This window comes from Mustela erminea, chromosome 2 (genome assembly GCF_009829155.1).
Source record: "Mustela erminea isolate mMusErm1 chromosome 2, mMusErm1.Pri, whole genome shotgun sequence".
Taxonomy (NCBI): domain Eukaryota; kingdom Metazoa; phylum Chordata; class Mammalia; order Carnivora; family Mustelidae; genus Mustela; species Mustela erminea.
Window position 1 is genome coordinate 100,093,742 of NC_045615.1, and position 23,181 is coordinate 100,116,922.

The 23,181-nt window shown below is 50.9% G+C and overlaps 1 protein-coding gene across 5 annotated transcripts in view; it reads left to right on the forward strand.

The window, feature by feature from the left end:
* Window positions 1-8,253: 8,253 nt before the first annotated feature.
* ACOX3 (acyl-CoA oxidase 3, pristanoyl) overlaps window positions 8,254-23,181 on the forward strand; it is a 38,433-nt gene continuing 23,505 nt past the window's right edge. Inside the window, exons 1-7 of one of the 5 annotated variants that reach the window (XM_032333711.1) lie at window positions 8,254-8,425; window positions 13,380-13,537; window positions 13,814-14,074; window positions 15,150-15,224; window positions 15,602-15,691; window positions 18,357-18,500; window positions 21,754-21,842. In XM_032333711.1, the coding sequence (XP_032189602.1) occupies window positions 13,394-13,537; window positions 13,814-14,074; window positions 15,150-15,224; window positions 15,602-15,691; window positions 18,357-18,500; window positions 21,754-21,842 (803 nt within the window). In that variant the 5' untranslated portion in view covers window positions 8,254-8,425; window positions 13,380-13,393. Of the gene's footprint in view, window positions 8,426-13,023; window positions 13,242-13,379; window positions 13,538-13,813; window positions 14,075-15,149; window positions 15,225-15,601; window positions 15,692-18,356; window positions 18,501-21,753; window positions 21,843-23,181 lie in introns of those variants that run through there. The other 4 variants (XM_032333712.1, XM_032333709.1, XM_032333710.1 and 1 more) reach the window with 4 other exon arrangements.

Consider the following 23,181-nt stretch of genomic DNA (forward strand, 5'->3'; position numbering starts at 1 on the left):
TAAACGGGACCCAGCTGAGGAACTGCGGAGAGGGAACCTTTCTGAAATGGAGTCCTGTCAGTTCCCCTACCTCAGTGTTCTCAATGCTGAGTCCGTTTTCAATGAGAATCACAAGTGCGACAACGTGCAGACATGGAACAAAGGAGAAGGTATTTCAGAGTGGAATGGGAACAGAGAGAGACTTCCCAAATATCAGCCAAGCGTTGCCACACAGTTCTCCCACGGGTGTTGGGGGATCAAAAGGCAAGCTGGGGGCAAACCCCAAGCTAACACCCCCAAACCTCCCCCAGGTGGGAGATGTGTGACATTCCTCAAGCACTTCTGGCTGCTGGAGAACAAAGGAAGGGGAAAAACCCAAACGGCTGACTGATACAGATCACAGTCCCACAGGACATGCATCTCCATGAGTTTGGAATTGTCTCAACGATTTATAAGAAAAAAAGCAGTCTTATCCATAGCAGGCCTCCAGAAATCATAGAGTCAATTTCCTGGGACCCTAATATCACCCTCCTTCCATAGGATAAGAAATCTTATATAATCACCCACTGCACACAACCCCAGTGCAGCTCTTTCTGCACATGGGTCCTGTCCCCAAGCTTTAATAAAAACACCTTTTTCCATCAAAAACATCTTAAGAATTCTTTCTTGACCATTTTCTCCAAACCCCAACTATCCCAAATTATTTGCCCCACAACGTGGGGCTTCGAGTCTTTTCGTCAGGACTCTGAGCCATGGTGCAAATTTGGTGAGTACTTCCTCTCTTCTTCCTTTGCTCTCACTCCAGGGGCATTTCAGAGAGTGTGGTCTTATTGGAACACGTTCATGCCCATTGGTTAGGCTCCAATGCTCTAGCTAATGGCTGGTCTACAGGGCTGCCTTTTGCTGGAAGTTGGTACCCTGGCCAGGATGATAATAAGACCTAGAAACTCGGTGCCCTCTCTTCATTCCTGACCTTACACAAAGCTGTCTGTCTTGGGCACAGGAGAGCACCTAAGTCCCAATCTTGACTCCCGTGTGAGGTCTCCTCCTCCTCCATCCCTTTCCCATCTCTGGTCTAGTTGCTTCTGACCGTGGGACCTCCACTGGGAGCCCATTGAAACCAGTACGCAATGGAATTAAAATCCAACCCAGGACCGAGAAGCTGACATGTAAGTTGACTACATGTGTTGGAATGTTACTTAGACCATGATGGATTTCTATCTTTACTGTCTTCTGTCAATGTCCTCTACTAATTATTTAAATTACAAAATTGGGTAATTTCCCCCTTGGAAAACCTTTCTATGGTTCTCCAATGGTTAAAAACTGCGGGTTTTTCGAGGCAAGGTAAAATAGGGCACGGCCTTCAAGACAAGGCATGGAGTCCTGGTCCATGTCCTGGCTCCCACTTTGCAGTCTAGAAAACGATGAGGAAGCAGGGCGTTGCTTGCCTTCCTCCTACATGGCCTTTGAGGGCAGGCGGTGATAATAGCCATTCCATCTGAGGGATGCTTCAGGTCACTTTGACACCAGGAATCTCTGACATATCTTTAGTGGGATGCCACCTGGGAGTTGGGGGAGGGTTTCTTGGCTAATGGACCTTCTCTCTTCTTCAGTTCCCTGGACTCTCCATTGGAATGCTTTTTAATGCACTGGAATGATTTCAGGTTGCAAAATTTAAGAAAGTACTGATCTCCTGTAACACTGCATGGCCTCGGTAGGATCTGTCCCCTAGATCTCTCCTGCAGGAAGGGAACAGGGCAGATGGATGGAGGTACTCCAGATCCAGGGCTTCAGGGTCCTAACTCAGGACCCTGACATAAGCGCCTCCTGCGGAACATGTTTGCTCACTTAACCAGGCCAATAAACTCTCTCCTGAAAGATTAAATGATAATTATTAAAATGGGCTTCCTCCTGACAGAACCCGGGATGGAGGAAACAGGCCCTCCCTAAGGAAGGGGAAGCTGGCCCTCTCACTCTGCTTCCTCCTAACAGATGTGGGGGTTTTCCGTTCATCCAACTCCTGGGTTAATGTCTAGACTAACTGGAGCCACATGGAATGAGTTTGCAAGTTTTCCTTCCATTTCTATTTTTTGAAACAGCTTCAGTAGAGTACCTATTAATTCTTCTTTAAATGATTGGTAGAATTCCCCTGGGAAACCATCTGGCCCTGGACTCTTGTTTCTTGGAGAGGTTTTTGATTAGTGTTCCAATTTCCTCGCTGGTTTTTGGTCTGTTCAAATTGCCTGCCTCTTCCTGTTTCAGTCTTGGGAATTTATAAGTTTCCAGGGATGTATCCATTTCTTCCAGATTGCCTAATATGTTGACATATAGATGCTGGTGATATGTTCTCACAATTGTCTCTATTTCCTCGGTATTGGTTGCGATCTCTGACCTTTCATTCACAATTGTTTTAATTTGGGTCCTTTCTCTTTTCTTTTGGGTCAGTCTGGCCAGCGGTTTATCGATCTTATTAATTCTTTCAAAGAACCAGCTTCTACTTTTGTTGATCTGTTCTATTATCCTTCCGGTTTTTGTTTCATTGATTCCGGCTCTGATCTTTACTATTTCTCTTCTCCTGCTGGGTTTAGGCTTTCTTTGCTGTTCTTCCTCCAGGTCCTTTAAGTGTAAGGCTAGCTTGTGTATTGGGGATTTTTCTAATTTTTTGAGAGAGACTTGTATGGCTGTGTATTTCTCTCTAAGAACCGCCTTTGCAGTATCCCAAAAGTTTTGAACCAATGTGTTTTCATACTCATTAGTTTGCATGAATTGTTTAACTTCTTTAATTTCCTGGCTGACCCATTCATTCTTTAGCAGGATGTTCTTTAACCTCCAAGTGTTTGAGTTCCTTCCAAATTTCTTCTTGTGATTGAGTTCCAGTTTCAAAGCATTGTGTTCTGAAAATAGGTAGGGAATAATCTCAGTCTTTTGGTATCAGTGGAGACCGGATTTGTGACCCAGTATGTGGTCTATTCTGGAGAAAGTTCCATGTGAGCCCAAGAAGAATGAATATTGGGTTACCACCTTACACCAGCTAGACTAGCTAAAATTAACAAGACAGGACACAATAGGTGTTGGTGAGATGTGGAGAGACAGGAACCCTCCTACACTGCTGGTAGGAAGCTGGTACAGCCACTCTGGAAAGCAGCATGGAGGTTCGTCAATACATTAGAAATAGAGCTACCCTAGGACCCGGCAATTGCACTACTGGTTATTTATCCCAAAGATACAGTTGTAGGGAGAAGAACGGGCATATACACTTCAGTGTTCATAGCAGCAATATCCACAATAGCTGAACTGTGGAAGGAACCAAGATGTCCTTCAGTGGACGAATGGATAAAGAAGATGTGGTTCATATATACAACGGAATATTACTCGGCCATTAGGAAGGATGAATACCTACCATTTTCATAGACCTGGATGGAACTGGAGGGGATTATGCTGAGTGAAATAAGCCAAGCAGAGAAAGACAGTTATCATATGGTGTCACTCATTTGTGGAACATAAGGAATAGCACAGAGGACCACAGGGGAAGGAAGGGAAAACACAAAGCGAAGAAATCAGAGAAGGAGACAAACCATGAGAGACTCTGGACTCTGGGAAACAAAGTGAGGGTTGCAGAAAGGACAGGGGGTGAAGGGATGGGGTAACTGGATGAAAAGCAATAAGGAGAACATGTGAGGAGCACTGAGTGCAACTGATGAATCATTGAACACCACATCAAAAACAACTGATGTACTGGGGCACCTGGGAGGCTCAGTGGGTTAAGTCTCTGCCTTCGGCTCAGGTCATGATCTCAGGGTCCTGGATTTGAGCCCCACATTGGGCTCTCTGCTCAGCGTGGAGCCTACTTCCCCCTATCTCTCTGCCTGCTTCTCTGCCTACTTGTGATCCCTCTCTCTCTGTCAAATAATAATTAAAAAAAAATCTTGAAAAAAAAAACTGATGTACTGTATGTTGGCTAATTGGACTCAATATAAAAATAACAGGAGGGGCGCCTGGGTGGCTCACTCTGAGCTCAGAATGGGGAAACCTCTTCCTCTGCCTCAGGCAGCACCTCACCTTTTCTGCTCCCCCACAACCCAGTGTTCCTCCTGTTGCGACACAACCTTGAGTGTGGCTTACATACCTGTTTCCTAACCATCTGGGTGCTTCTGGCACCATTGGCCTCTCCTCCTAACCTCACTGTCCAGAAGGGAAAAGTAACCACTTGGACCTAACACTGTCCACTTCAGATTTCCCCACTGGTGCACCAGGTACCACTTGACAACGGGGAAGAAATTTATGGACTTTTCAGTGGACCTAGGTCGAACAGAATATAAACTAACTTGTGTGTGAAATAACTTGTAGCTTGTTGGTTTAATTAAGATAGACATTTCTTTAGAGTTATCAGCATTAAATAAGAAACTTCTATTCTACCAAGATTTACTGATGGTCCAATAAGCTCGTGCTATCTCTGCAGCAATTTGTTAGAAAAAAGATGACTTAAAGGGGTGCCTGGGTGGCTCAGTGGGTTAAAGCCTCTGCCTTTGGCTCAGGTCATGATCCCAGGGTACTGGGATTGAGCCCTGCAATGGGCTCTCTGCTCAGCAGGGAGCCTGCTTCCTCCTCTCTCTCTCTCTCTCTCTCTCTCTCTCTGCCTCTCTGCCTACCTGTGATCTCTGTCAAATAAATAAATAAAAATCTTTTTTAAATGACTTAAAATGATGGTTAATTTCATCTATCTCAAGATGTTCATGGGTCATTGTTAAGATAGCTCTCAATGTTGGTAACCTGAAACTTTAAAGTGTTGCTCGGATGGTAAATGAGATTGAAATTGTTGGATATCTACATCTCTTCTACATAGGATGGAGTGCTAAAGCACTGATTACTGGGTGTAGGTTTGTGCTTTTGACTGCTTATTGCAGAAAAACTAAGGATATTTGGGTCTGGTGCTAAATATGCTTTGTGCTTTCTTTAAAGATTGTACTATGAAAAAACATGTTTTAAATTATAAATTATAAAATATATTTATATTTATACATTTCAGATCTAAATAATTATGGCATAACAGTTCACAATTGATTACACTTAGTTTTCATGGGAGACTAAGGCTTCTAAGAGTAAAAATTCAGCTAAATGTAATGAAGACTGATTTTTAAAGAAGGGCATAGGTCAAAATAGGAGTAAATAAAAATGTTATAGAAGGCTTATGAAGGAAAATCTTGTGGAATTTTATGTGCTGTCAGGACTAAGACTGAAATGAATGGATTTTTAAAAATTTTTTTGAATATTTTATTTATTTGACAGAGAGAGATCACAAGTAGGCAGAGAGGCAGGCAGAGAGAGAGGGGGAAAGCAGGCTCCCCGCTGAGCAGAGAGCCCAATGTGAGGCTCAATCGCAGGACCTTGAGAGGCTTAACCCACTGAGCCACCCAGGAGCCCCTGAAATGAATGGATTTTAAAAGCACACTGGTATAAGACTGAAATTCTGCTTTTCTCTCCCTTTAAAAAGACCTCGGTGGTTTTTTTTTTGTTTGTTTGTTTTTTACTGTCTGCCCAGAAAGCCAAGTTTTCTATATTTTGTCTTTATCGGGTCTTTAATTAATCAATTAAAACTCTTCATTCAACATTAAAGGAGCTGAGTTTTGCTAACAACCATATAACCCAACATACTTGTCTTTGAAGTCTCTCATTGCCACCTTGGTTAAATAATTAAATTTTAAGTTTTATAATGATCTGTAATCCTATTTAGGCATGTGCTTTGTAACTTTCTGAGGGTTTTAACAAACTTGCCCCATTCCTTGCCATAACAGATGATCCTTTTTGCTCAAGGAGACTCCCATATGTTATCAACTCCAGATACAGCTGCCTCAGCCTTTCCTAACTCCTATTCATTCCTCAACTGAGCAATCTTAACCCATAGGTAGGGACACATCTCCCATCTCCACCCCCATCCAGCAGGATGCTGCTCCAGAAGATGATACCGACCCCCCAGCAATCTTAAAGATTTAAGGGTCAAATTTGTTCAGGGGCGAAAATGATGAGGGAAACAAAGGTGAGAGAAACGTAGCTTAAATTAAATATTACAGCTTGCAGCCCACGGACTCTTGAAACCTATAGAGCATGGCCCTTCCCAAGGAACTCAGGGCTGCCTTAGTGCCCTAATGTTTACATTTTATTAAAGATGAAAAGTAACCTGACCTTAGCAATGGCTATCCCTTCAAGGTCCTGAAAGCCTTGCTCCCCAATTCCTTATGGTATCCCTAACACACACTAATTAAAAAGTATATAATGAGCCACTTCTCACGACCCCAGTGCAGCTCCTTCTACCCACAGGTCCTGTCCCATGCTTTAATAAAAACACCTTTTTGCACCAAAGACCCTTCAAAAATTCTTTCTTAGCTGTTTGCTCACAAATCCAAAACTTCCAGATTTCATCAAGAGGCGTCTTAAACTTCATGCATCCCAAAAACTGAACTTGTCTTCCTGTGACCACAGTGTCAATCTCTCAGATCCCGTTAAACGGAAACCTTCTGACTTGGTCTTTCTTGCTCTTCTTGTGGTAAATTGCCAGATCCAGTTGCTTCTGATGTGATCTGATGCAGTGTGGGGGTCTGGAAGTGAGTGGTCCAGAAAGAATTCTTGAGATGTTTTGGGTTAAAAAAAAAAGTGGCATTATCAAAGCACAGGGACAGGACCCACAGGCAGAAACAGGTGCCCTGGGGGAGTGAGGAATAATTGTTTATACAGCTTTGGGTTGGGAGGGGCAGACATAAACTAAGTTTTCAACAGGATTTTCCCATTAAAAAATTTTTTTATTTTTTCAGTGTTCCAAGATTGTTTATGCACCACACCCAGTGCTCCATTCATTACGTGCCCTCCATAATACCCACCACCAGGCTCACCCAAATTTCCCACCCCCTTGCCCCCGCTCCCCTCCAAAGCCCTGTTTGTTTCTCAGAGTCCACAGTCTCTCATGGTCTATCTCCCTCTCCGATTTCCCCCAACTCACTTCTCTTCTCCATCTCCCCATGTCCTCCGTGTTATTCCTTATGCTCCACAAGTAAGTGAAACCGTATGATAATTGACTCTCTCTGCTTGACTTATTTCACTCAGCATAATCTCCTCCAGTACCTTCCATGCCGATACAAAAGTTGGGTATTCATCCTTTCTGATGGAGGCATAATATTCTATTGTATATATGGACCATATCTTCTCTTTCCATTTCTCTGTTGAAGGGCATCTTGGTTCTTTCCAGAGTTTTGCGATTGTGGCCATTGCTGCTATGAACATTGGGGTACATACGGCCCTTCTTTTCACTACATCTGTATCTTTGGGGTAAATACCCAGTAGTGCAATTGCAGGGTCATAGGATAACTCTATTTTTAATCTCTTAAGGAATCTCCACACTGTTTTCCAAAGTGGCTGCACAAACATGCAAGTTGGTACAAGATTTTCACATGTTAAAGAAGACTGTCAGGGGCACCTAGGTGGCACATTTGGTAAGCTTCTGCCTTTGGCTCAAGTCATGACCCCAGAGTCCTGGGATAGAGGTTTCCCCTGCCCCTTGCTCAGCGGGGAGCCTACTTCTCCCTCTGCCTGCGGCACCCCCTGCTTGTGTTCTCTCCTTCTCTCTCGGACAAATAAATAAAATCTTAAAAAAAATAAATAAATAAGGAAGACGACGACGACGGCTGTTTATCCCTCATAAGGTGGGTCCACCAGAGAAAGGCGTACCCTGCCTGCCTGGAGTGTCTGCAACTGGCGGCGGGAGGCCACGGACTTTCATCTTCGTCTCCTCTGTTGTCCGCGCGTTTCGAGGGAAGGGGCCGGCTCAGTCTGGAGCCTCCACACAGCCCGAGACAGAGCTGGGGAGCAGGGGTTTAGGTTTGCGGGTCTGGAGCCCCCACACAGCGCGAGACAGGGCTGGGGAGCGGTGTTTAAGTTTGCAACTGTCCTTGGAAATAGCAGCGCGGCAGCGGGCAGCTGGTCCAGTCCCGGCTGGACTGCGGGGTCGGAGACTCCCGGGCGAGGGGGCCAGGGAGCAGCCGCCCCGGGGCCTGGGAGGGACTGGGTAGTAGCACCGCTCGCAAATATCGCTGAGCACGCGGTGCAGCAGCTCCGACCCACGGTTCTGTTGTCCTGGCTCCGGAGGGGGCCCAGGGATCAGCATACCGAGCAAACACCCCCAGACCCGCACTCAGAGTGCGTTAGGAGACCCACCCGCCCACAAGGTAGGTTCTCCCCAAGCGCGCCTCGCGTCTCCCAGGCAACGGGCCGGCGGCGCGCTGTGATGACGTTGACGTGCGGACGGTGGCCGGGAGGCGTGTGGCGCTGTCAGCCCGCCTATCGGGGCGGTGCTCGCCTTTGGATGTCTGTCACGCCCCAGAGGACATTCGTCGGGCGCTTGCTGTGTGCGCTGGACGGTGTGGGGACCCAGCGACCAGGGGGGACGGCGAAATTCAAGGTCGGGTCCGTGGGGCCGGGGGCCCAGCGGCGCGGGCGGCGCCGGCGGCTCAGGGGCGGGGGGCCAACCGGGAGGGGTGGGCGTGGGGGGGTGGCTTGTGCAAAGGCCCCGTGGCACACCGGTTCCCTGCCAGAGCTGCTGGGGGCGAGACTGCCGGCGCCTGGACCTGGCAGATCAACTGGAGAGACAGTCTGAGGAGGTCAGACATTGTCCCCCAAGGTAGCCACAGAGCTGTCACCTAAAGGGAGAATGATCAGTCTGCATTTTAGTCACCTCTCTGCTGCTGAGAGGAAAACTGACTAAAGGCGGCTGTAGCTATTGTAATGATGTCTTGCGGTGAGACTGCTCCAGGGCCCCCTGGGAACTGCAGCAGACTAGACACTAGTCACTAGACTAGCATGACCGTGGGGTCACCCTAACACACAGAGGGGTAAAGTGACTGGCTAAGTGCTCCCAACTCAGAAGTGCTAATGTTGGTGTCTCACGCCAGGCATTCTGGCTTCAGACTCCTTGGTCACCACGGCGAGACCATCATGTAGTTATGTGGGTGACCTCATGTGGCATGGAGTCCTAGGGGCCTCCCTGGCTGCTTAGGATCTTGGGATTTGAGGTTGGGTGTGCTAACAGCTGTGGATCTCAGGCAACTCCTTCCATCTTACAGGCTTCCATTCACTTACCTGCTGAGAACACTTGGGATTGTGAGCACCGCTGAGATCATGTAGCTGCTTAACATTCACCTACAGTCAGGGATTGCTCGATGATTGGACAGTTTTGTCATCGGTTTAATAGTTGTGGAGGGAAGAAAGGATTCAGTAGGTGTTAGAGAGCTGCAGTTGGGGGCTTGGTAACCAATCAGTTCTGGGGGCAGAGAAGGGAATTCCAGCATGGCACTCAGGCTTATTGCTCCGGTAACCCAGGGCTGCGGAGCCCTGGGTTGGACCATTCAGAGCTCGAGGGTTTCTAGATTGTGTGTGTGTGTGGCGGCGGGGGAGGGGAGAGGTTTCCCAGGAAACTGCTGACTGACCTTGCAGACCTGTAGGGTCCTGTCTGGGAGCCCTCGACGCATAAGGGACAATGTCAGCAGGTGATGAAGAGTGAGTGTGGCTGAGACTGAGAGTCTGCAGGGAGCTCGAGGGGAGCAGGAAGGGACACCTGGTGTGGTGTCCTGGACCTCAGGGAGGGAGCATGATGGGTGACCAGGATGCATCGAGGGCACGGAAGTCCAGAAAGTTAAGAATTCCCCTTGGACTTCATAGCTTGCATTTTTGGAGCACTGGAATTCTGCTAAGAGTGTGGCTTACCTTTAGAAAAGTCTTGTTTGGTTGAGACATAACACACTATACAATCCATCCACAGCCATCCAGTGTGGTGCGACCACCACTGCTTTTTATTTCCAGAATGCCTTCATCACTCCAGAAGAAATCTTGGCCCCATTAGGAGTCATTCCCCAGCTGCTGGAAGCCGCCAGTCTGCTTTCTCTGTGTATTTGCCCACCCTGAATGTTTTGTTAAAGCAGGCTCATGCAATATGTGATCTTTGGTGTGTGACTTCTGTCACTTTACCTAGCACTGTCAAGGTTCATCCAGTGATATTTTATTGTATGGATAAACTACATTTTGTTTATGCATTCGTCAGTTGTTGGACATAGGGTTGTTTCCACTTTGGGGGAGTTATAAATAAATAATGCCATGATGAACATTCGTGCACAAAGTTTTGTGTGGCTATTTCTTTCCATTTTTCTTGGGGGGGTACCTGTGAGTGGAGTTGCCGGGTCATGTGGTGGCTGTGTAGCTGAGCTTTTGAAGAACCATCAGACTTTCCCAAAATGGTTGTGCCCTTCTGCCTTTGCACCAGCAAGGAACGAGGGTATGAGGGTTCCACTGTCTGCACGTTCTCTCTCTGCACTTTCTCATCAATGCACGTTACTGGCTGTCATTTTGATCCTGGACATCATAAGGGAGGTGAGGTGGTGTCCCATCATGGTTTCGGTTTGCCCTCCCGGATGGCTAATGACGCTGAGCATCTCTTCACGTGCTCCTTGGCCATCTGTCTATCCTTGGAGAAACCTCTATTTGAGGCCTTTAAATTGGGCTATTTGGCTTTGCTATTAAGATTCTTAATATAGTCTGGAAGCAACTCCCTTATCAATAAATGATTTGCAAAACCTTCCTTTCTCTGGGTTGCCTTTTCACTCACTCATGGGTATTCTTTACAGCAAAAGTTTTTGATTTTGATGAAGTTTAATCAATCTACTTTTATTGCTTGTGCTTCTGATGCTGTGTCCAGGAAGGTGTGATCTCACTAAAGGTAGTGAAGGTTTAGTCCTACCTTACCTTCTTTGAGGTTTTAGTGTTAGATCCTACATTGAGGTCTGTGTGGTGTGTGTGTGTGTGTGTGTGTGTGTAAAGAGTGGGCCCTTATTCCTTTGCACGTGGACATTGGGGACCCCCAACACCAGTTGAGAAAACTGCTCCTTCCTTAGGACATTGTTCGGACGCCCTGGCCAAAGGCAGCTGACCCTACATATTAGGGTTTGCTGCTGGACTGTCAGCTCTCCCATCAATTTGCACACATCTGTCTTCACGTGGTGCCATATCAGTCCCTTTGCGTCAGGTTTGGACATCAGGCAGAATGGATTCTCCAACTTTGTTCTTTTGGAGGAGGTTTTGACGATTGTGGGTTCCTTACATTTCCGGTATATTTTAGGATCAGCTTTTTAATTCCTGCTGGGGGGAAAAAAAAGCCAGCTGGGATTTCGATGGGGACGACATTGGCTCTGTAGATGAGTTGGCAAATGTCAGTATTTTAACAGTGCTGAGTCCTTCTGACTCGTGAACAAGGGGTGTCTCTCCATTTATTGAGGCCTCAGGTTTCTTTAAAAAAATGCTTCGTAGTTTTCAGAGTATAAGTTTCGCATTTCTTTCACTGAATCTGTTTCTCTGTATTTTATTATTTTTGATGCTGTCATAAATTGAATTTTTTCTTCATTTCATTTTTGAGTTGTTTGTGGTGAGTGTATAGAAATTGAGTTGAGTTTTGCATATTGATTTTGTACCCTGTAAATTGGCTGAGCTAACTGATTCTAGTCGTTTTTTAGTGGGTTCCTTGGGATTTTCTGTATACATGATGGTATCATCTGTAGACAAGAGACGGGTTTCTAATCCAGATGCCTTTGATTTCATTTTCCTGCACGACAGCACTGGCTGGAGCATCCAGTAGTGTGTTGATGGGAAGAGGCAAAGCGGACACCTATGTCTTGTTGCTGGTATTCAGAGAAGGGCACTCAGTCTTATTAACATGTGATAAGAGCTGTGGGTGTTTCATAGACACCCTTTTTTAGGTGAAGGGCATACACTCCTGATTGTTCAGAATTTCTGCTATGAAAGACCGTAGGATTTTGTCAAATGCTTTTTTCTGCATCCTTTGACACGATCATACATTTTTGTCCTTATCATGTTGGCATGGCGTATTACATTAATTGACTTTATTTCTTTCTTTTCTATTCTTTTGGGGTTTTTTGTTGTTTAGAGAGAAAGAGAGAAATGGGGAGGGGCAGAGAGAGAGATAGACGACCCCCCCCCCCAGTGAGATTCTGTACTTAGCCGGGTCCTGACGTGGGGCTCAGTCTCACAACCCTAAGATCCTGAGCTGAAATCAAGAGTCTGACACTCAACTGACCGTACCAGCCACATGCCTTCTGATTGACTTTGTCCTGTTGAGCTGTGTGTAGTTTCCTGGGGGCACAGGTCCTTGTCCTAGTGTGCAATCTTTCTCCGGTGGGGCTGGATTCAGTCTGCAGGACTTACTGAGGAGATGTGCCCCTGTGTTCATAAGGGACATTGCTCTGTCGTCCTCCTTCCCCGAGATGTCTTTGGTTTGGGGTTCCAGGTGCCACTGGCTTTATGGGGTACCTTATGGCAGTGTTCCCTGTGCTTCTGTTTCTTGGGAGACTTTGTAGATAACTGGTATGTTTCTTTAACTGTTCGGTGGAATTCTTAGTGGAAGCCCTGTGGCTCGTCTTTGTTGGGAATTTGTTGGTTCTCTCCTAGTGTCCGTGTCTGCTATAGGTCTGCTCAGATTTCCTGCCCCCTCGCACTTGCCTGTGGGGGAGTGCATCCCCTCTGCGCCTTTCCCCTCTCGTGCAGACACACACAAGTTCTTTGGTCCAGTGTTCAAGCCCCCATTGCTTCTCAGCAGTACTGAGCAGCCAAACTCAGAGCCCTGTGTCTGAGACTGTTTCCACACTCAGCAGAAACAGACCCAGGTTCCCGGAGGTGTTAAAGATTCGGCTGGGTGGGCAGGGGATGGTCCATGCTTGGGACCGCACTCTGTTGCTCTTCCTCTAGGTCTGGGTTCACCAGCCCTTCCTGTCCTGGGCCTTGATGAGCCAGGGCACTGTGGAAAAGGTGCCAGTCCTCTCAGAAAATTCCAGAATGAGTCTTTGGTCAAGAGGGCTGGGTTGCAGGGTACCTGCTTTGTTGGTGGGAAGCCAGATGTCTGTTTGTGAAGAGAGTTCAGGACAAAAGTCTGTGTTCGAAGGCTCTCCAGCAGATGATCCACATCCAGATGGGCGGGAAGGGGACCTTTGGTCCTGTCCTATGTGGCCAGAGTGGACCAGTCAGCAGTGGCCAGACTCTAGAGGGAGGGTTCCTGGGTCATGAGGTGTGGCTGGGCCTTGAGGGACGGATCTGGTGGCCCTGAGAGCGTGAGGTGTCCTTGGGCCAAGCGGTAGGTCACGGAGCCTCTGGTCTCAGCTGCCCGGGATTGCCCACTGCGACTGCCTCCTCACCCTGTCTTCGGGGAAGGTAGACGTGAGGTTTGTATGGTCATTCTCTCTTGCTGGCCCTTTGGGAGTCCGTTTGCTCCTCTCCTCCTTGCTGCATGGCATGCCCGCTCTGTGGCTCGGGTAGGTGAACTGGCCAGCTCACGGGCTCAGGTTGTCTGTCTCCTGCAGGCTGATACCCCAAGATGGCGCCCCCATCAGAAGGTGGCGCTGACGCCTTGCTGCCAGATCTCCCCAAGGGGCCCCTGCAGGCCTACCGCTCCCGCGCCTCCTTCTGCTGGAAGGAGCTGGCGCTGTTCCTGGAAGGCGAGGATGTGCTGCGTCTGAAGGTAAGGCAAGCTGTCAGAGGGCTGAGCCGAGCCCTGCGGCTGTGCTGGGTGTCTGCTTCATGGGCACAGGCCGTCTGGTCCCTCTGGGCGAGCCTCACTGCCACCCCTGAACGACCACAGCCTGGTTCACCTTCTGAGGCCTTGGGTCCCTGTGCTCATGGCCAGAACTACTTCCATCTGTCCCTGGGGCGCTGGGCTGGACCATGTCCTGGGGGGTTGGTGGCCTTGAAAAGAGCCATAGTCAGAGCATGGTGAGGGCTGACCTTTGCCTCCAAGTGGGGCACTCCCCGTCTCCTGCATTTCCAGAAGACCATCTTCTCGACTTTGGAGAATGACCCGCTCTTTGCTCATTCGGGGGAAGAGCTGTGTCTGGAGAAGTGCCGGGAGCTGAACTTCCTCCGTTGCCAGCGCCTCTTGGAGCTTAGCTTCCTCTCCATGGAAGACATGGTGGCGAGCCCCCTGTTGGTCCAGACGCTCATCGCCTGTCTGGGCATGTATGACTGGTCCCTGGGCATCAAGTTCTTGCTGCACATGCTGGTGAGTGGGTGGTGAGGAGGGCAGAGGATTGCACCTTCCCTGCCTCACACGGAGCAGAGGACCTCCCCCCCCACCATTGCACCACCCCAGGCCCAGACGAGGTTGAGGCACAGAGAGAGAAAGTCCTCATTCATGTGAATTACACACGGCCCGTGGGACGTGGACGGTGCCCGTGGGCTGTGCTGCTGGCCAGCATTTGCTGCCTTATAGATGGCGATGCGAGCATTTGGGGAAGTGTTTCTTTTAAGAGAGTTCTAAATAATAATATAGGGAACAAAAATGGAGATGAGAACATGTGGGCATGATGATTTAGGGAGAAGTCCTGCTGTTCTCAGCTGTCTGTGCAAATTGGCGAGAATTTGCATAGTCCTTGGGGAGAACACCATGCAAACTAAAGCCTCATAAGAAGAGGAGATTTGGGGGGCACCTGGGAGGCTTAGTGAACTAAAGCCTCTGCTTTCAGCTCAGATCATGATCTCAGGGTCCTGGGATGAAGCCCCGCATCGGGCTCTCTGCTCAGTAGGGAGCCTGCTTCTCCCTCTCTGCCTGTCTGCCTATTTGTGATCACTCTCTCTCTCTCTGTCAAATAAATAAATAAATAATCTTTAAAAAAAAAAAAAAAAAAAAGAAGAGGAGGTTTGGGGCTTTTTTTGCTTTATGCCAACACCTCCCGCCCAAAAAGCCCCCACAAAAAGCAAAACAGGCAGGGAAGGGGAGGCAGGTCAGAGACGATCCTGGGGCTCCCACTGCCGGAGCACGGTAGAGATGATGACGTGTCCCCAGCCTTGGTAGACACACGGTCCTCTGTGGGGCTCTGATGGGAAGCTGGGCTCGCCCGCCTGTCCTGTACCCTCGTCCCTCCCCTCCCCCTCCGCTCCTGTCTCCCTGTCCGTCCGTCCCCTCGGGATTTCCCTTGGGTGTCTTAGGTGCTCCTGCTTAACTTAAACGTGAACTGCTTGGGCCAGGGACTCAGGAATCACCCCAGCCATGGGCATTACAGTGCCTGCCTCCCTCAGTGCCCCAGAGCAGGATGCCTTAACTTGCCTCTGTTTGCGTGACCGTTTTGTACTTCCAGACTTTTGGATCAGCGATTTACAGCTCTGGTTCTGAAAGACATTTAAAATACCTTCCAAAGATTTTCAACATGGAGGTGAGTTGAGAGCCCCAGAGGCATGAGCCGATATTCTTCTCCCTGTGTACCCCAAGCACAGGAAGTGGGTCCCCGGGGGCTGCATATTCCCTGGCACTTGGTGGGTTTAGCATGAGGCTCTCAAAATGAAGCCTTCTGTTTTCTTCCGTTCCCGGGAGCAGTTCCTGGCTCTGCGTTGCCCGGGCGAGTAGCCCACTGTCCCCACAGGCTGGGGCCGTGGTGTCCCGCATGTCCCTGTGACTCCGTAAGACCCCAGCTGGTTGGGTCGGGGGTGGGGACTTGGAGCTTTGGACTCTAGTTTAGTCCTTCCGGAAGGATGGTGGCGGGACCCCAAAGAATCTCTCTTGCCTTAACCCTGTTTCTTGCTTTGATATTAGATTTTCGGCTGCTTTGCGGTGACCGAGCTCAGTCATGGCAGTAATGCCAAGGCCGTCCGAACAACAGCTCACTATGACCCCACAACTGAGGTAGGTAATCATATTCCTGTCGGTCTCACAGCCTCAAGCCTGCGTAACATGGGGTCCCTACACTCCGAGATCTGTCTTTGTGCACGTGTGCTTCTCACGTGCACCCTGAGATCGTCCCCCTGCCAAGTGTCAGCTTGGAACATGGTGGGGCTCATCTCTTTGTTCACTAGGCAGCCTGTCGGTTTTGGGTTCGCAAATCTTCAAGCTTTCTAAAATGAACAGTGCAAACAAGATTCTTCGTGACCCTGGTCCCTTTCTAGCTGACCCGTCCCCATCAGTGGCCAGGCTCCACTGGCCAGGGGCCTGCCCTGTCCACTCCTGCCCCCACATCTGGCTCCTTGGGCCGTGTGGCCAGTGAGCACCGTCAGCTGCTGCCTGGTGCCTTCCACTGGTGCATGTGTTATTCTCAGCACTGGGCCCTCACAGGCTGTGTCCTTGCTGTCAGGGAGCAGACACTCTAGGCTCTAGTCGGTGGGGGACAGATGTCAGCTAATGGAGTCATGATTTATCAGGTGGTCAGCTCTACGGACAGAAGGGAGGGCAGGAAGAGAATGGGGTGCATGGGTCAGGCAGCTTCTTTTCTCTGTGACCTCCGTACCCTGCTACTCCCGTCGCTGGGGTCAGTCTCCTCCGCTTCTCTGAGGACCATGCCCTCTGCTGCCCTTCCCACACCTGGTCTGGTATTTCAGGAGCCCTCCGCCTTCCCTGCGTTGGGAGCATAGTTTGGAAGAGTCTGTATAAAGGAAAGTAAAGCCCTATGCTCCTGTATTTGTTCTTCACTCATTCATTCTTCAGCAACGTGGTCCAGGTGCATATTGCACAGAGCCACAGACCTGAGGGGAGCCCCTGGCAGGGAAAGCAGGGCCAAGGGAGAGGTGTTCCTGGCCTGGCATGGACGACCCTCCATGGCAGAGTCGGGCAGAGAGAGAGCTGCTCGGCCATGGCCCCCTTTGGCTTTCTAGCCATCGGATACCTTTCTCTGAGCCCAAGTTCTTCTTGGCCTGGCCTGGTCTCTTCACTCTGCACTCTGGCACTGTTGGCTCTTCTTGCTAAATGGGGAGGCGGGGTGAAGCCCAGGGGCCTGCGGGGTGGCCTGGTTCTGACCCACTGCCTGTTGGCATCTGCACCTAAGTGACCAGCAGAGCATGATGTCAGAGCAGGGGGGATCGGGAGCCTGGGGCCCTTTGTGGGCTGCTGGTCAGGTGCCCATGTCAACGACAGGTGTTTTTTGAGCACCTAGTATGTGCCAGGCCCTGCTTTAAGAGATGGGGCACCTAGCAGTGAGCACGACAGATCTGCCCCTGCTCTGGGGGTTCACCAATGCTGGAGGGGAGACAGGGACAGAGCAAAGAGAGCTGTGAGTGTCGGGGACTGTGGAGACACCGAAGGGACGGGGTAGTGTGCCTGCACAGGGAGGACATCTGCAGAGGTGATGGGCTGGGACTGAGGGAAGGCTGTGGGCAGACATGGATGGACAGAGTGGCGGTGCTGTGGCCCTGAGGGAGCCCCCATCCCTCCCGTGGAGGACAGGTGGCGGGTGGAGGTGTCCCTGCCATCCCGAGCAGTGGCCAGCTGAGGGACAGTGATGTGTGGTGGCACTATGGAGAGGGGAGCTATAGGCAGGACTGGCAGGCCTGCCCCTGCCCCCACTTTTCTTGAGCGGGGTCTCTGCATCTAGAAGGGAGTCACCAGGGCCCTCGGAGTTGATAACCCCACATACACAGCTGGGCCAAGCAAGGACTTCCCTGTGCGCTTGTCTCAGCTGCCCACCCACAGGGAGAGGGAGACTGCCCACTGTGGCCAGTCCAACGCTGGCTCTGCCCAGCTAGCCCAGGTCTCCCAGCCTGCCTCCGAGCCCTGGGCTAGCTCCCATCCTGCCCCCAGCCCATTTCACTCCCAGCCTGGCCCCCCACATGGCCTGTCTCCTGTCTCACTGAGTGCCCGGCAAGCCTCCCAGCTCCTGCCTTGATCCGTGGGCTCTGATGTTTCAAGAGTCTGCCTTGTGCTCCTGGACACATGGCCCTCATGGAGCTCATGGGTTGGGGACACTGTGGAAGGGGAAATGGTAGTGCTCATGAGGGGTGAGGAAGGAGCACAGCCGAGGAGGGCCTCTGATTCAAGGCTGTAGCCAGGGAAGGCGCCCTGAGGGAGTGAGGCATGGTGCTAAGCAGGTGGGGTGCTGGCTGGCTGCCAGAATAGTGGGCATATATGTTATTGTCTGACGTGAGTCCTCATTTTTCACAGACGTGTCTGCATTAAGTTATGGGACCCAGAGATACACTGTGTTTAAAAACAGGGCTTCCTTGGAGTACCTGGGTTGCTCAGTCAGCTAAGTGTCTTCCTTCAGCTCAAGTCATCATCTCAGGGTCCTGGGATCAAGCCCCACATTAGGCTCAGTGGGGAGTCTGCTTCTCCTTCTGCCTGCTGCTCCCCCTGCTTGTGCTCTCTCTCTTACAAATAAATAAACAAAATATTAAAAAAAATGTAAAACAGGGCTCCCTGCTCCAGAAAGGAGCTAAAATGTTCAGTTGCTTCTACTCTTAGGACTTTTGAACAGAGAACGAACATTGAGTCCATTGGAAAGGGAAGGAAGGTCTATGTGTGCTTCAGTTGTTCATTATAACTTTGGTTACAACTTTATGATTATTACCTTTTTTTGGTGCAGGAATTCATCATACACACCCCTGACTTTGAAGCTGCCAAATTCTGGGTTGGCAACATGGGCAAGACGGCGACACACGCCGTGGTGTTCGCTCAGCTGTACACGCCGGGGGGCCAGTGCCACGGCCTGCATTCCTTCGTGGTGCAGGTGAGTGGATGCTGGCGGGGCGGCTCCGGCCACGGGTGCGTAACCAAGTCTGAAGGCACCTTCGTCACTGCTGGGTGCTGGGGTGCTCCTGGCTTCCAGTGAGCACAGCCCGAGGGGAAGGAGAACCCCCGCCTTGTGCGCATGGGACAGCCCATCCGCCCCCAAGAGGGCATTATCCAGCCCCCAATGTCAAGGGTGCTGGGGTCCTTCCACCCGGTCTAGACCTGAGATCACCATGGGAGAATCTTTCCGTCCTTCTGGTGGCCACATCCCTGTGTTTTCAGCTGCTTGTCACAAACCTGGTCTTCCCAGCCGCACCATCCTGTGGTTCTGACCCAATGGGTGTGAGGTGGGCTCCAGTGCTTCTGGGAGGTCCGACTTGGGGGCCTTGATGTAGCCTGCTCCTGAGTTACACGTGGGAAGCTACGGCCAGGGTCTGCCCGGGACCTGCTTGCTCCCGAACCCCCTCCCCAGCCCCTGGCAGTTGCTGATCTCTCTGCCGCCATGGGTTTGCCTGCGGGATGTCGCATGTGGATGGGAACTACAAAAATGAGCTTTTCTGTCTGGCTACCTGTACGTAGTATGGTTCTGAAGTCAGCCCATACTGTGTCAGTGCCGGGATTGCCGCACCTCTGAAGGCTGAGGTACCTTCGTGTGGACTGGGCCACAGTGTGTGTATCCACTTGCCTCCTGAGGGACGTTCGGGTGGTTTTCATCTTTTGGCTATCGTGAACAGTGCTGTGTGCGCTCATGAGTGGGTGTCCGTTTGAACCCCTGTTTCTCTACTTCGGGGTAGAGACACCCGGGAGGGGACTTGCTGAGTCCTATGGCGATGCTGTGCTTAACTCACTGAGGCGTCGCCATACTGCTTTCCACAGTCCTCACCAATCCGTATTCCCTTCCACACCACCGTGTGAGGCTCCCAGCTCTTCAGACCCTCCAGAGGCATGTTTTCCTTTGTGTTAAGTAAGTGTGCTGCTGGGCATGGGTTCATGTTTGCTGGGTTCTTGATTGCATTTTCGTAATGGCCATGATATTGGGCTTCTCTTCGTGTGTCAGCTGGCCGCTCGTGTATTCTCTTTGGAGAAATGTCTGTTCAGGTCTTTCGCCCCGTGGAGCTGGCTCCAGCAGTGAAGTGGCCACCATCCCTCTGGAGGCTGGGACAGCCATTGAGCCTGGTCAGGGAGCAGGCTGGGCTTCACCAGGTTGGTCCTAGCCTGGTTAACAGGGCAGAAATGAGGGACGCTGTCAGTCACCCATTGCAACCTGGCCCATTGCCACCGGGTCCTTGCTTGCCTTCCCACGCTGCTTACTACAGGCTGTGGCTCACGATCCTCCCGTCACGTGACCGGGCCATTGTCCATCAGTGCCTCTCCATCTGGCTCTGAATCGGTGATTTGTCTTCTTATTGTTGAATCCCGTGTGCTGGAGACTAACCCTCATCCGATAGATGATTTTCTCTCATTCCACCTGTTGTCTTTCTATTTTCTTGTTTGTGTCCTTTGCGGCACCAAGGGTTTTAATTTCAGTGAAGTCTGGTTGCTTCCTGTCCCCCTTGTTGTTCGTGTCCCTATTCTCAACTCACATTTGAGCCATTGAAGCCCAGGAGTCACTTCTCATGACCCCAGGCTATCATACGCTGCTTCGGTGAGTACAGGTGTGTCCCTGAAGGGATCTTCTGATGGAGACTGGGCTAGTGTTCACTTTGTTGAGGGTTTCCGGACCTTTAGGCAAGAGAACAGGGGTGTTTCACTCTCCGGCGGGACTGTGTCACCCCTCCATCCAGCAGGGTGTTTCCATGTGCCTAGTGTGCACCAAGCGAGGGCTCGTGGGTGGCAAGCGTCCCCGTCCTTATCGAGGAAGGGAGCATGAAGCGAGGACTCACCAAGCCAATCAGAGGTGCAGTGCCTGCTACAGGCAGTGGCCGATCTGGTGAAGGGCGGAGGTTTTTCACAGGTTCGGTCTCTCATGTCAGTCAGGTTGGCGGAGCTCAGAAATTATACACAGACACAGCTACTCCTGTTTGCAATCGGCATGACGTTGACTCACTCTGTTCGTTGGTCCGCTCCCTTTCCACGACTGGGAGGTTAGTCAGTATTGGTGGCAGCTGCGTGGTCATGGATTTTCATGGGAATCTGGACTTGTGCCCACTCTATTTTTGTCTGCGATTCCTTGAAAAGCACCTACCTGTTTTCTTCCACGTTCACCTCCTTTCCAGCTTTTTTTCATTTCAAAATGTTATGAGAAGTTAGATCCTAATCTTCACTGGGATTTAATGAAAGCTGAGAAAGGGGGAAAGAGCACTTAACGTTTGGACATCAGCCCTTGCTCTCATCTGAGATATCCCTCTCATGACATTCAGTCGGATTCGATGGTCATTTCCCCAGAATAAACGAAAGCAAGCCATTCTGCAAATAGCTAAACTCGTACGAGTGCGCTCTCACAGTTTCCTTGAAGTAGAGTTTCTTGCCCTGTGCTATGGACCTCTGGGCTGTGTGAGCCTCTCGTGGGGCCAAGCTGTGTAAGGTGGGTGTGCTCCACCTGCTGTTTGCTCAGGATGCCCTCCAGGATGGACAGCCAGAGGGTCTAAGATAGGACATCCGGCCCTGGCAGCGAGGGGCAGTGCGGGCTCCCACCTGGTTGGGAGTCACTAGCATACTGGTGGTCTTGGGTGCAGCCCCGTGTCCCTGGCTTAGGGCCCCCGTGGTGAGGTGAGGAACCACCTGCTAGCCACACCTGCAGTGTCTGGGAAGGTAGCTCCATGGAACCCAGCTTTGGGGGCAGAGATCTATAGGACTGATCTCAGGCAGCATCTCCTCTGGCTCGCATGCCAGCCTCCTAGCACTGCTGCAGTGACACAAGACCACAGAGCCGGAGGCCAGATGTCTGACCTCAGTGTGGGCAGCTCCCCACCCCCAGGCTCCAGGGGACAGTCTACTCCTGCCTCGTCCCGCTGCTGGTGGCTGCCGAGTCACTGGGCCTGTGGCTACATCGTCTGTCTCTTCCAGGACACATCATTGGATTTGGGGCCTGCCTGGGTCATCTGGGAGGACCTCATCTCCAGATCCTTTGCTTAATTACAGTTGCGAAGGCCCTAGCCCCAAATAAGGTCACGTTTTTGAAGGACATGGTTTCCACCCACGGATACAGGAAGGGAGCCTGGGGCTCAGTCACTGGGGGTTTTTAACACTTTTGTTTTCATTTCTGTGAGGTCCTAATGGTTGCCCTTGGTTGTTTTTTGTGTGTTGTGCAGATTCGGGACCCCAAGACTCTTCTTCCCATGCCGGGGGTGATGGTTGGCGACATGGGGAAGAAGCTGGGGCTGAACGGTGTGGACAATGGGTGAGTGTGCGCCCTGACCTCTGTGGTCACTGTGCTCCCTGTGGGGTTGCTGCTCGATCCCCGCTGATGTCGGCCTGTGAGCCAGGTTCCTCAGTGCTGTCCCCAGCTCTCCTAGACGCTTGTGGGGGAGGGGACACACAGTGGGACGCACACCTCACCTGCCCCTTGAGAGCTGTGCCTCACACATCCCATGTCACACAGACCTGTGTTACACACAACCTGTCACACACCCCATGTCTCACACACACACACATCCTGACACACACACCCGTGTAACACACCCTACATCACACATACCCCATATCACACACTCTTACGTGACACATACCCTATGTCACACGTACTCTCTGTCTCACATACATTGTTTGACACATGCCGTGTCACACAAACACATCATGTCACATACTGTTTCCCACATCTGTGTCACACATGCACACCGTGTCACATGCATCTTATCACACACACTCTGTGTCGTGCCCACGTCCCGTGGCCTGGCCGCCACCTATTTCTGGAACAGCTTTTGTGGTCTGCACCTCAAAAGAGGTGCATGTAGTTTTGCTTTTAGTTAGACTCAAGTGATTCTTTTCACGAGTATCAACACGCTTGGCCTTGTTCTACCTCCTTGTAGTAGAAACGGATGAATGTTTTCCATTCCTTAGAAAGGGTGCTTAGAGTTTCCAGAGTCGGGCCTGCAGAAGCATTCCTCAGCCTCCAAGTGGTAAGTTGGAGCAGTCCAGGGTGCCGGCACCGTCTCTTCTTGAACAGGGGACATCTCTGAGCGCTGCCTGGGGGACCCCACTGTGGCCAGGCCAAGTGCCCCACGGAGGCCCAGGCACAGTGGCCACTCCTCAACAAGGCCTCGATGCTCTCTGTGGGCCTGCGGAAGAGCCAGTCCATAGCTGACCTTCATTTCATACCTGGGTGGGTGGCCTGTAGGGGTTGGCCTCTTGCCTGGATGCTGGTGGGGGCCTGGCAGCCAGCTGAGCTTTCCTCCCCTGCAGATCCTCTCGGGGCTTCCCAGGGAGTTTGGGAGGTGCTGCGCCAGCCCGCTCTGTGCCCCACCCCAGGTCTGTGCTCCTCCCTGGGGGTCTGGAAAGGTGCACTGCACCTCTCCTTCAAGGCTGGCCTGGCCCCAGGATGTGGTGGGGAGATCAGTGGTACCCAGGGGACAGTGTCTTGCTTGCTGTCCACGTACTGCATGGCCCTCAGTAGGCATCTCCCAGGAGTCACACCCGGTAGCCATTATTAAATGGTCTGTAAGACCCACAGAAACTGTCAAGGAGGAGGTGGCCTGGTGAGAGTGTGGACAGTGGGCCGTGGCCTCCTTGTAGTGGTGCAA